This window comes from Nicotiana attenuata, unplaced genomic scaffold (assembly GCF_001879085.1).
Source record: "Nicotiana attenuata strain UT unplaced genomic scaffold, NIATTr2, whole genome shotgun sequence".
NCBI lineage: Eukaryota > Viridiplantae > Streptophyta > Magnoliopsida > Solanales > Solanaceae > Nicotiana > Nicotiana attenuata.
Genome location: NW_017670800.1, coordinates 306,685 through 319,489, shown reverse-complemented (window position 1 = coordinate 319,489; position 12,805 = coordinate 306,685). Strand labels below are relative to the sequence as shown.

Below are 12,805 nucleotides of genomic sequence, written 5' to 3'. Positions count from 1 at the left end.
TAAATTGCCACTGTAAAGTGCGCCCCAGCCAGCGTGGGGCGTTGGGCTGGGCGCTGAAATCGATGAATTTTTTTTTATTTTTGATTTTTTTAAAGTAAACTACCCGAGCCCTCAATACATAATTCACACACACTCTACCATCTCCACCTAATATTTTATACAACAACAACAAAACAAAAATGTTAGTCTACTTTAACTAAGAGAAAACAAAAAAACTACGCTACGAAAACAGTAAAAATTGGGTTGCCTCCCAACGAGTGCCTGATTTAACGTCGCGGCACGACTCAACACCTTTTTAAGCATCGGTCAAGTCCACCGAGGTCTTGTGACGTGCAATGTCACCACCCCAATTATGTTTTATTCTATGGCCATTAACCAAGAAGGTACCACTCGAGCTCGTATCACGCAATTCCACAGCTCCATGAGGCCTCACACTTACCACAACAAAAGGACCTGCCCAACGAGACTTAAGCTTTCCGGGGAAAAGCTTCAACCTCGAATTGAATAATAGAACTTCTTGCCCCGGCTCAAACTCTCGATGTTGGATGTGTTTGTCATGCCACCTCTTATTCTTTTCCTTATACAATTTGGCATTTTCATATGCGTGAAATCGAAACTCATCAAGCTCGTTGAGTTGCAGCAACCTCTTCTCACCAGCTAAGTCCATATCCATATTCAGCTTTTTAATTGCCCAATAGGCTTTGTGTTCAAGCTCAACGAGCAAGTGACATGCCTTCCCATAAACTAATTTATACGGAGAAGTACCTATGGGAGTCTTGTATGCAGTTCGATATGCCCATAATGTGTCGTCTAGCTTCCCGACCCAGTCCTTTTTAACAAAGGCATGTGCATCCTTAAATAATTTTGGCCAATAGAAACCTGATTGTAGAACTTTTTGGGCGGTTCTATCCCCACCATGATGACCTCCCTATGGCGAAGCGTGACAGTCATGCAGTATTGTATTCATCTCTTCCTCAGGAACACATCTTCGCACCAAGTGATCTGCACATAGCCTGTATAAGAATGGCTCATCCCACATGTAGAGCCTCACATCATTTAAGAACCTTCTTCTATTATCGGGTGTCAATTCTGGTGGTGTCACCCCACTTGCAATAAAATTCACATAATCTGCATACCACGGGGCTTCGCTTGAGGTAATTTCCAATAACTGCTCATCAGGAAATGTTTCTTTGATTGACCTTTCTTCATCTACATGGCTCCGATTTTCTAATCTGGATAAGTGATCAGCCACTTGATTCTCTGTCCCTTTTTGATCTCGGATCTCTAAGTCAAACTCTTGCAAGAGGAGGACCCAATGAATCAGCCTCGGCTTGGCATCTTTCTTCTCAAACAAGTATCTGATAGGTGAATGATCTGTGTAGACGATGACTTTGCTACCCACTAGATAGGATCTGAACTTGTCAAACACCCACACCATTGCAAGCAACTCTTTTTCAGTGACGGTGTAGTTCATCTGGGCTGGATTCAGAGTTTTGCTCGCATAGTAGATGGAGTGAAAGATTTTATTTCTCCTTTGCCCCAAAACAGCTCCAATATCTATGTCACTCGCATCGCACATCAACTCAAATTGCTGCTCTCAATCCGGAGCAGTGATAATTGGTTGGTGCAGTCACTAACCTTCCCTTCAGCTCCTCAAATGCTTTCAGACAGGCATCATCAAATTTGAAGAGACATCTTTCTCAAGTAACCTGCACAAGGGAGAAGAAATTTTCGAAAAATCTTTAATGAAACAATGATAAAAACCTGTATGGCCCAAGAAACTGCAAATTCCCTTGGCTGATGTCGGTGGGGGCAGTTTTTCAATCGCCTGCACCTTCGCTTTGTCCACCTGCAAACCGCTTTTGGACACTTTGTGCCCCAGGACTATACCTTCACGTACCATGAAATGGCACTTTTCCCAGTTTAGTACCAAGTTCGTCTCTTCACACCTAGCAAGCACTTTATCAAGATTCTTCAAGCAATTATCAAAAGAACATCCAAACACAGAAAAATCATCCATGAACACTTCCACAAATATTTCAACCATGTCAGTAAAAATAGCCATCATGCACCTTTGAAACGTCGCAGGTGCATTACAGAGACCAAAGGGCATTGTTTTGAACGCATACGTGCCATAGGGACACGTAAATGTGGTTTTCTCTTAATCCTATGGGGCTATAGCAATCTGATTATACCCCAAATAACCATATAAGAAACAGTAGTATTCCTGGCCAGCTATTCGATCAAGCATTTGGTCAACAAAGGGGAGGGGAAAGTGGTCCTTGCGGGTGGCATTGTTCAATTTTCTATAATCTATGCAAATTCTCCACCCAGTGACAGTTCTTGTGGGAATCAAGTCATTATTTTCATTAACCACTACAGTCATCCCCCCTTTCTTAGGTACACATTGGACGGGGCTTACCCATTTGCTATTAGAGATTGGAAATACAATACCTGCATCAAGCCACTTAATCACTTCTTTTCTTACCACTTCTCTCATGATTGATTTAATCACCGTTGTTGCTTTACACTTGGCTTGTGTCCGTCCTCCATGAGAATTTTATGCATGCAGAAAGCTCGACTAATGCCTCCACTGTCAGACATCGTCCACCCAATTGCTCGCTTGTGCTCACGTAGCACTCTTAACAACTTTTCTTCCTGCAATTTAGACAAGTCAGATGAAACAATAATAGGTAAAGTGTCAGAACTGCCCAGATAAGCATTTTGAAGGTGAGGAGGTAGGGGTTTGAGCTCCAATTTTGGAGCTTCCTCAATTGACGGCTTTGGAAGAGGTCCACTTGGCCTATTTAGGGGCTCAAAGGGGTGTGTCCCCTGCATGTAAGCACATGATGCATCTAGGATATGCATCATCTCCTCAACCTCCTCATTAATCTCCAAGCTATCGAACAACATAAGTGCTTTCTCTAGAGAATCGTCTAGATATACACTCGTGTTAAGAAGTTGCTCGTCCACCTCCACAACAGATATCATTGAGAGCTCCTCATAGTGGCTGGGAAGTTTGATTGCTTTGTAGACATTAAATACTGCTTCCTCGTCATCCACTCTCAAAATCATTTTTCCCTCTCGCACTTTAATAATTGCATCACATGTAGCCAAGAGAGGTCGCCCCAATATGATTGGAACCAGTTCATCAGCCTCATAATCTAATATAATAAAGTCCGCAAGGAATATGAACTTCCCAATTTGTAGCAATACATCTTCAATCACTCCCTCAGGGTGTGCTATAGACCTATCAGCCAGCTGCAACATCACAGTAGTTGGTCTTGGAGCTCCCAAACCCAATTGCTTGAACAAGGATAAGGGCATCAGATTTATGCTCGCCCCCAAATCGCAAAGAGCACGGCCCACATCAATATTACCAATTCGCACAGGGATGGTGAAGCTGCCAGGGTCCTTAAGCTTTTGAGGGAGCTTGTTTTGGACCCTTGAAGTGCACTCCTCAGTAAGTGCAATTGTCTCAGATTCAGTCAATCTTCTCTTGTGAGCCACTATATCTTTTATGTACTTAGCATACATTGGAATTTCACGAAGTACATCCACCAGCGGAATATTTAATTGAACCTGGCTCAACATAGAGAGAAATTTGCTGAACATGCGATCATCATTCTTTTTCTGCAATCTCTGAGGGAAAGGTGGTGGTGGCCTTGCAGTCTCCATTGGCTCTGAAGTTGCATCATTTTTCTTCGATTCATGTGTCGCCTTAGGAATCAACTCCCCCTTAGGTATAGGCTTGTCTTTTCTCTTCTTTGGCACTTCCTCTAGTTCCCTCCCGTTTCTGAGTGTAACTGCATTAACTTGAGGGTTCTTCTCTGTATCACTGGGGAGAGCGCCTGCAGGTCTAGTATTTTGATTTGTTGCTAACTGCCCCATTTGCCTCTCAAGATTTCTAAAATCGGTCCTGAGCTGTTGATTGTCAAGCAACAACTTCTTTAGCAAATCATTTGTACTCTCTTCCATTTGTTGGGGCGGCTTCTTAGGTTGATTGAAATTTCCTTGGGGTCTATAATGATTCTGATTCTGCTGATTTCCACCCCATAAGAAGTTGGGATGATTCTTCCAATTTGGATTGTAAGTGTTCCTATATTGTGCATGCTGATTCATTGGACCTCTGCTCTGTTGCCCCACACAGTATACGGATTCAGGATTTGTAGGGCACATGTCACTCATATGATTGTCGCCACATAGTTCACAGCAGATAGACATTTGTTGTACATGTTGCATCGACTGTGTTTGTTGCATTGTCATTTTATTCATCTAATTTGCCAATTTTTCTATATCGGCTCTCATGGCTGAAAAGTCATCAAGCTCAATCAACCCGGCTGCTTTCTGTTTAATTGCCTTCGTGAATCACCATCACCTTGCCAATTATGATCATTAGCAGTGAAGTTATTTAGCAAGAGTTGGATTTCACTATACGGTCTAGCCATGCAACTACCCCCACAAGCTGAATCAAGATTCATCTTTGATGCATCGTGTAGCCCATCAACAAAAGTGTGACCCAATACCTCATCCGTCTGACAATGATGTGGACAGTCTCTGAGTAGCTTCTTGTATCTTTCCCATGCTTGACGAAGTGTCTCGCCATCCCGTTGTTCGAACCCAAGAATCTAACTCCTCAATGACTTTGTCTTCTTAGTAGGGAAAAACATGATTAAGAATTTCCTTGCTAGATCATCCCAAGTACGGATTGAGTTCGCGGATTCCTTTTGCAACCATTCCTTAGCTTTCCTGAGCAGTGAAAAGGGAAAAAGTGTCAGCCTGACATAGTCCTTGGAAACGTTCGGATAATTGTAAGTGTCCGTAATTTCCAAGAAATTCTGAATGTGCCTCTACGGGTCTTCATGAGATAGACCCACATATTGCCCTGTGGACTGAATCAGCTGTACCATGTACTGTTTGAGTTCAAAATGCCCTGTGATATCAGGCTTCACAATAGCCTGAGTCATATTAGCAAGACTAGGCCTTGCGGCTTCAATCACCGCACGCTCTTTGTTACCTGCCATCTCTATTGGCTGTGGTTGAACTACGATGTCCAACTCTCCTTCTATTCTTGTTCTAGCTTCTACTTCCCTCCTCACTCTGTGAAGTGTTCGTTTAATTTCAGGATCAAGAGGAAGGAGATTGTTTGCGCTTCTACTCCTCCACATTCAAGAGAAGAGCATGTGTTAACACAAACAAGGTAAACTGAAAATTAAAACTTGAATAAATAACTAATAAAAGCTCAATTCAGTCAAGTAGCTAATTTCTAAGTCCCCGACAACGGCGCCAAAATCTTGTTGCGACCAAAAATACTCACGCAAGTGCACGTGATCGTCAAGTAATAAAGTAGTGAGTAGAGTATCGTTCCCACAAAGACTTGTGATTAACTATTGACTGATTCAAAGTCAATTAACTTATCGATCCAAGAGATTTTTCACAAAATAAAGACGTAACTAATTTACTACCTAAAACTATCAAGCAATGAATTAACTAGAAAGCAACCGAACAAATAGCAATTTCAAATAGCAATTAGTAGGAGAGAATATTCCAGGGTCACGGGCTAGATAACAATTGTGTTGCGTTCTTGGCTTAAGATAACTGATTTATTTATCTGGATTGTTGATTGACAGGGTTGATATTACTCATAAGAATCTGTCGAGTCCTTACTTGCCTATTCAAGTTAACTTAACACCTATATGTCTATGGAATTAAGATTAACACAAATGCATTTACAATTCTTGTATTTCAACCAAGCAAGGCAATTAGGTATATGTCTATCCTAATTGCGAATCCGTTCCCCGATGCCCAGGTTCAAGAACTTGCTCTATTTAATTCTATAGGCAATCTAGAGTTCCCACTTTCGAGTTCAACTCGAGATTCGTAGATAGTATTTCACTGTTAGCTACTCAGCAAAATAATTAAAAACAGAATTAAATAGACAACCCAATATGATAAAATCAACTTCGTCAAATTACACTTCGAACAATAACATTCATGTTTTATCCATGACCCTAGAACAATAGGGTTCTTAGCCAATCATGTTCATACAATCATCAAAAATAATATTTTCAAATATAAAATCAATGAGTACTAGAAAAGGGATGGAAGAATTTCTCAAATCCGTGCTCCCAAGTGTTTTGCTCCTTTGTTTTCTCTCCCAAAATCACGTTCTCCCCCCAAAATAGGTTTTAGGGTAGCTTTTATATCAATTGGAGGCATCTTGGGGTGAAACTAACCGAGTCCAAGTCGGAATAGGACACTCTAGCGACCCGAGCGTCCAGGGCAGCGTGGGGCGCTGGCCCTGGCGCTCAAAATTTATGAGTTCTGGAAACTGCGCCTCAGCCAGCGCCCCAGGCTGGCTGTGGCCCTCAAAATTGACTTTTTGCCTTTTTGCTCTGATTTCGCTCCAATTCGCGTCCTTCTCGTCCCAAATTACATCCGAATGATTCGTGCACATAGAAACACCATAATTTAGCACAAATCATCATATTAAACATCTCAAATCATCGAAACAAGAGCACAATGTGAGGCGATATATATCAAAATATACATACTTTATGCCGATTATCAAGGATGTACATAATTTGGTTGCTCGGCGAAACGCACCTGCGGCCGAGACCATGCTCATGAAGGTTGCTCCTTGGTCGAAGACTTCGGTCTCTGCAGTCCGTGTGATGGGCGAACCTTCTCGCATCGATAGCGGAGAGGTCCCGTCGAAGAGGCGAAGGATAGTTTTGGAAGGGGCATCTTTAGCTGAGACGCCCTCAAGTGGTGACATTGTTTTGACGACGCCTGAAGCTGGCAGTGGTGCCACCCTAGGTGAGGAGGCGATGCCCGTTGCAAGAGTTCAAGATGCTACCGTGGCATAGGGACGGGATCCCGAGGCTGCCGCTATGGTTTTGAGCGGCCCATCATCGTCTCGACTGGGTCGCACCCCATCTTCGGCTGGTGAGAGATTGAAGGGCGTCATGGTGGATGACTGTGATGAACAAAAAGATCATCACTTGTTTTAGAAACAAATTCAGTATTCCAAGGCCTAAAAACCTCCTTTTACTCACCTAGAATTGCATGCGTGGTCCGGACCTATATATCTGGAAAGCCTTCTATGTGAAAATATGAGAAATAGAAATTTCTAGAGTTAAAATTTGATTATGGTTGACTTTGGTCAACATTTTTAACAAACAGACCCGAATTCGTGTTCCGACAATCCCGGGAGGTCCTCAGTAAAATATGGGACTCGGACATATGCCCGGAAATGAATTCCGAGGTCCCAAGCCTTAGAAATCAATTTTTGAAAGAAATTATTTTGCTGAATTATCTAAGAAATGAAGAAAAGAATTAATATTTGAAACCATTGGTATCGGGCCCGTATTTTGGTTCCGTAGCCCTGTACAAACTTGTTATAGTATTTAATTGATAACTGTGAAATTTGGTGAAAAACGGAGTCCATTTGATGTGAGTTGGACTTCCGATTGAAGAGTTATGAACTTTGAGTGCTCTTTATGAAAATGTTGAGTTTTAAGGTTTAATTCATGGTTTTACATGTTATTTTGATGATGTGATCGCACGAGTAGGTCCATATGATGTTTTTAAGTTAGTATGCACGTTTGGTTTGGAGTCCCGAAGGCTCGGGTGAGTTTCGGGTAGGTTCCGGGATGTCTTAGGCTTAAAACATAGCTGTTGCAGGTTCAGAGAAGTTGCAGATCTCTGAACCCGCCTGTGCTGTCCGCAAGGATTTTGTGCGACCGCGGAGGGGCCTTTGCAGCCGCAAAGGATATTGTGCGGTCCGCGGTGGGGGCCTTGCATCCGCACTCGATTTTGTGCGGTCCGCGGTGAGCTCCGCGGCCGCGGTCCTTTTTGTGCGGTCTGCGTAGAGGGTCTGAGAGGGGTATATTTAAACGGGACTTTCAGTTATTTTTCACTTTTCAAAACCCCAAAAACCTAAGAGGCGATTTTGCAAACACTCTTTCTTCACCAAAATATTTGTAAGTGATTTCTAACTCATCGTCTTTACTCCTTAACTTCTTTTTACAAGATTTCATCCTAGAATCTAGGGTTTTCATGGTGGAAATGAGAATTTTGGGTAAAACCTAAGAATATTGAAATTTGGGGATTTAGACCTCAAATTGAGGTCGGATTCCAAAACCAATTATATATCCGGGCTCGGGGGTGAATGGGTAATCGGGTTTTGGTCCGAATTTCGGGTTTGGACCAAGCGGGCCCGGGGTCGATTTTTGACTTTTTGGGAAAAACTTTAGAAAGCTTGTTTCCATGCATTAGATTTGATTTATTTAGCATTTATTGATATAATTAAGTAACTTGTGGTTAGATACGAGTGAGTTGGTGGTGGAATCAAGAGGTAAAGCGATAGTTGAGGCTTGAATTGTGTTCGTGGCATCGAGGTAAGTGTTTGGTCTAACCTTAGATTGAGGTATTAGGAGTTGTGTCCTATTTTCTATGTGTTATTTGTTGAGTATGACGTGGTGACGAGTATCTATACGTTGGTGTCAAGCATGACCGTGAGTCTTATATTATGATTAACGTGACTCCATTTGTATTGTTCATGCCTAATGTGATGATTGCTATTGTTGAGCAAGGTTTGTGGAAAGAATACTGGTATTTGACCAATGAAGAGCGTTGGCTCAAGTTGTAAAGTGATTTGTGGAAGTATAATTGGCAATTGAACCTTATAGAGTATTGGCTCAAATTGTGAATCGAGTTGTGAAGTAAATGTGAAAAGATGAGAAGAGAATTATGGTATTGTACCCTTGCTGGGACGTTGTTGCTTTTTAATATTGTTCCCTTGCCGGGATGTTTTTATTTTAATATTGTTCCTGTGCCGGGATGTTGTTGTTTTGATATTGTTCCCTTGTCGGGATTTCATTATGATTCATTTATTTCTTTGCCCTTATTGTTTGTGTTTGTTGTTTGGGTGAGGAAGAGTGTAAAAAACGAAGGGTGATGCCGCGCATTATTTTGGTGAGAGAGTGTTAAAGCACGAAGGGTGATGCCGTGTATAATTTTTGTGAGGAAGAGTGTAAAGCACGAAGGGTGATGCCGTGCTGCACGATGTGCTATTCCGTGCCGATTATATTAATTTTTATGGTGAGGTTGAGAGTAAAAACACGAAGGGTGATGCCGTGCAGTTTATATTGATTTTTATGGTGAGGATGAGAGTAAAAGCACGAGGGGTGATGCCGTGCACTTGTTTGATTTCTGATTCTTGTTGAAAATTGAGTTATGGTGTTCCTTAAGTTTACTTGCTGTTCTCCTGTTATCATTTGTTGTTTCCCTGCAACATGTTTCCCCGCAACATGTTTCCCCCTCCCATCCTTGATTGTACATTTCTGCTTTTATTTTTCCGCTGTATATGATTTATCTGGACAAGTTTATTTGGTAGTTTGGTCCTAGCCTCGTCACTACTTCGGCGAGGTTAGGCTAGGCACTTACCAGCACATGGGGTCGGTTGTGCTGATACTATACTGCACTCTTTTGTGTAGATTCCAGTGCTGTAGATTTCGGACCGGAGTGAGATTGCTGCTTCTTGTTCGTCAGGCGACCCAAGGTAGTCCTGCAGGCATCCGCAGGACTTGGCGTCTCCTTCTATCTATTATTCCTGTTTCCTTCTTGTATTTCCAGAGACAGTGTTGTATTATTTCTTTCAGACCTTTATTTGTAGTAATCTTAGACAGTCTGTGAAGTTGTGACACCGATCTTGGGTAGATTTGTTATGGAATGGTATTAGCAGTATTATTAAAACTTGAAATTTAATCTTCCGCTTGTTAAATTTTGTTGATTATTACTTGTTGGTTTATAACTATTAACGAATTAAAAAAATGGAAACAAGGCAAATAATTCAGTTGATTGGCTTGCCTAGCTTTCACTAGTAGGCGCCATCACGACTCCCAAGGGTGGGAAATCTGGGTCGTGACAATGACTATGAGTCCGATTCTGACATTGATCCCGAGGACATGAGGATGTTCGAGGAGGGCTTTACTAGGGTCGACGTAAGGGCGAAGGGCCCTTCTCGCATACTCAAAATTCTATTGGATTTTAACCTGTTGGAGGACACGGTGGAGTTGGTGCCTCAATTTGACCTTCTGTTTTTCGCCGCTGAAAATGAGTCTCTTCGGGAGCTCAATGATTTTGCTTTGTCACATGGCGTGGCCGGGATGGCCTTGAGGGTGAGTTTCCTTTTGCCATTTTTCTTTGTCTTGTGCTATTTTGCCTTCGCTAATTCCTACCCTCTTCTTTTTTTAGACTTACATGCTGGAGATTGAGAGTGCTCGTAGGGCCGAGACAAGGGCTGAGGTTTTTCTAAAAATGGCCGAGAAGTATCGGCGATATCGCAACAGGTGCCGTGAGATGTACGATCAGCTTAGGGCGAGTGCTGGTACCCAATCCGTCAGGAGGAATTGGAGAAAAGTGGTGAGGAACTGATGTTGTCTATCCGCAGATGCAGCGAGCTTCAGGAGCTACTTCACGCCAAAGACGAGGAGCTCGAGGTGGGAACGGGATTTCCATGGAGTGCAAGGACCTTCAGGCGAAGGTGCTGTCTTTACGAGTTGAGCTTGAGCAAAATGCTACTATAGTCGCCGATCTGAGTGCAGAATGGACGGAGAAGGTGGTCGAGCTAGAAAAGAAGGTGGCCGAGTTGGAGAGAGCTAAGGGGGCTCGAATGTTGGCTTTTGCGAGGGCGGCAGCGCTAGAGGACACTATCCGCGTCCTCAAGTCTAAGCAGGAATCTGAGAGGGCGACGACCACAATGAGGGAGGCGCGGCTCGAGGAGCGGATTGGTGAACTCTATCGGGATGCCTCGAGCCTGGGAGATCGAGTTGCGGGTTTTGAGGTCGAGAAGGCGCAGTTATTGGCTCAAGCTTCCCCTCAAGAATCTGCCTCTACTACTGTTCCCCGCCGTCTGTATGAGCTATGGGTCCATGCTGAGGCCCGACGAGATATATACAAGGATTTGTGGGAGGCTGGGAGCGTTCCTGAGGCCGATTTTGAAGATGCTCGGGCAAAGCATGCGAGACTCGTCTTGCCTGTGGTTATGACCCTGCGACACCGGAGGCTAGTGAGGGTGCTGCAAATTGGAGATGGGGATCTTTCTGATGACGACGATGCTGGGGAGAACGACGGTGGAGACGATGCCGAGTGAAAAGATTTTTGCAGTTTTTGTACTTAGTCTTTTTATTGATGTTTGTTTTCATCTCTTTCTTGGGGGCCTGCTTTTGGCCTTTTGTAAGGCGCAGCTGTTGCGCATGTACATCTTTGAATAAAATAGTCTCTTTGCCTTTAGTTGCATATCTTTTGACCCCCCCCCCCCCTTTTTTTGAAAGAGATCTTCGGATTTCCCCACGATGAGTCACTAATTTTCAGTTAGGAAATCGAATGCGGTTCTATTTCGCTTGTTTTGAGCAGGATCCAAGTTAGATCTGCCCACTTGGGTGAAATCAGTTTTGACTTGTAAATTCGAAGTCAGTTTTGACTTGTAAATTAGTATATTACTTCCGTTTGGCGATGGCCAGGGGCCGTAAGGGCGTGAATTCGAGCGAGGTCGAAATCATAACTCGTTGTGAGTTCGAATTTCACTTTTACCTGGCGATGGCCGGGGGCCGTAAGGGCATGAATTCGAGCGAGATCAAAATCGTAACCCATTGTGAGTTCGAGCGAGGTCGAGTTTCACTTTCACTTGGCGATGGCCGGGGGCCGTAAGGGTGTGGATTCGAGCGAGGTCGAAATCGTGACCCGTTGTGAGTTTGAGCGAGGTCGAATTTCACTTTTACTTGGCAATGGCCGGGGGCCGTAAGGGTGTGAATTCGAGCGAGGTCGAAATTGTAACCCGTTGTGAGCTCGAGCGAGGTCGAGTTTCACTTTCACTTGGCGATGGTCGGGAGCCGTAAGGGTGTGAATTCGAGCAAGGTCAAAATTATAACCCGTTGTGAGTTTGAGCGAGGTCGAATTTCATTTTTGCTTGGCGATGTCCGGGGGCCGTAAGGGTGTGAATTCGAGCGAGGTCGAAATCGTAACATGTCTTGAGTTCGAGCGAGGTCGAATTTGTCTTTCACTTGGCGATGAGATTTGTCTGCTGCATTACTTATATTGGAGAGCATTACTCGTTGCTGCATCGTTTATGCGTGCGTCAGGGTTTATTTCATTTCACTTTCATTTTAGTGTTGTGCGTCGTTGCATAGTTCATATGCTTCGGTGGAGTCTCTTTTTATCTAGCCCCTTCATTGCTTGGCCTGGAGAGGCCGTTGATGGGACGGGCGATGAACTTATCGCTTGGGCTACAAGGCACCTTGGGGCTTTATCATTTCAAACGACATTCAGTCATGATTCATAATGTTTAGTTGGCTGAATTGGCGTAGGATTGTCATGGCAAACATACGCGTAAGCTTTTCGAGTTCATGTTCTGCCTGTGTTGGAGAGATTATACGTTCTATGGACTTATTGCTCAGTCCCAGGTTATGGAGATTGTTTCTTAATGATATTGGCCTGTCCTGAGTCGTTTTTCATTTGTAATATGGCTCGGCGCGGAGGGTTCTGCTCGGTCATTTCCTGTGAGATGATGCGGCACGAAACATTTTCTTGGTGTGTTCGGTGGCGTTTGTTCCTTGTCCGCAAACCTGTGAGAATGCTAGAGAGAACATATGACATGTTAAACCCAAACAAAATTGCCTATTACCTTGGTCTGGTAAGTCGGTGAGAGGGGGAAGGGCGCTGCAGGGCTACTTGCTCCGTCCAGTATTCGAATGGCGGTTTCAGATTTGGCAGCCCTGTGTTTGGCTTCGCCGTTAGTCGC

The 12,805-nt window shown here is 43.6% G+C and overlaps 1 protein-coding gene across 1 annotated transcript; it reads right to left on the bottom strand.

Moving 5' to 3' along the window:
- Nucleotides 1-295: 295 nt before the first annotated feature.
- LOC109243426 lies at nucleotides 296-673 on the bottom strand. Its single transcript, XM_019410360.1, has one exon. It carries the CDS (start codon nucleotides 671-673, stop codon nucleotides 296-298), a length of 378 nt encoding a protein of 125 aa, XP_019265905.1.
- Nucleotides 674-12,805: the final 12,132 nt, after the last annotated feature.

What these genes read in the sequence shown, in the direction of transcription:
- LOC109243426 (XM_019410360.1), bottom strand. Translation starts at nt 673, where the DNA reads ATGGATATGGACTTAGCTGGTGAGAAGAGGTTGCTGCAACTCAACGAG.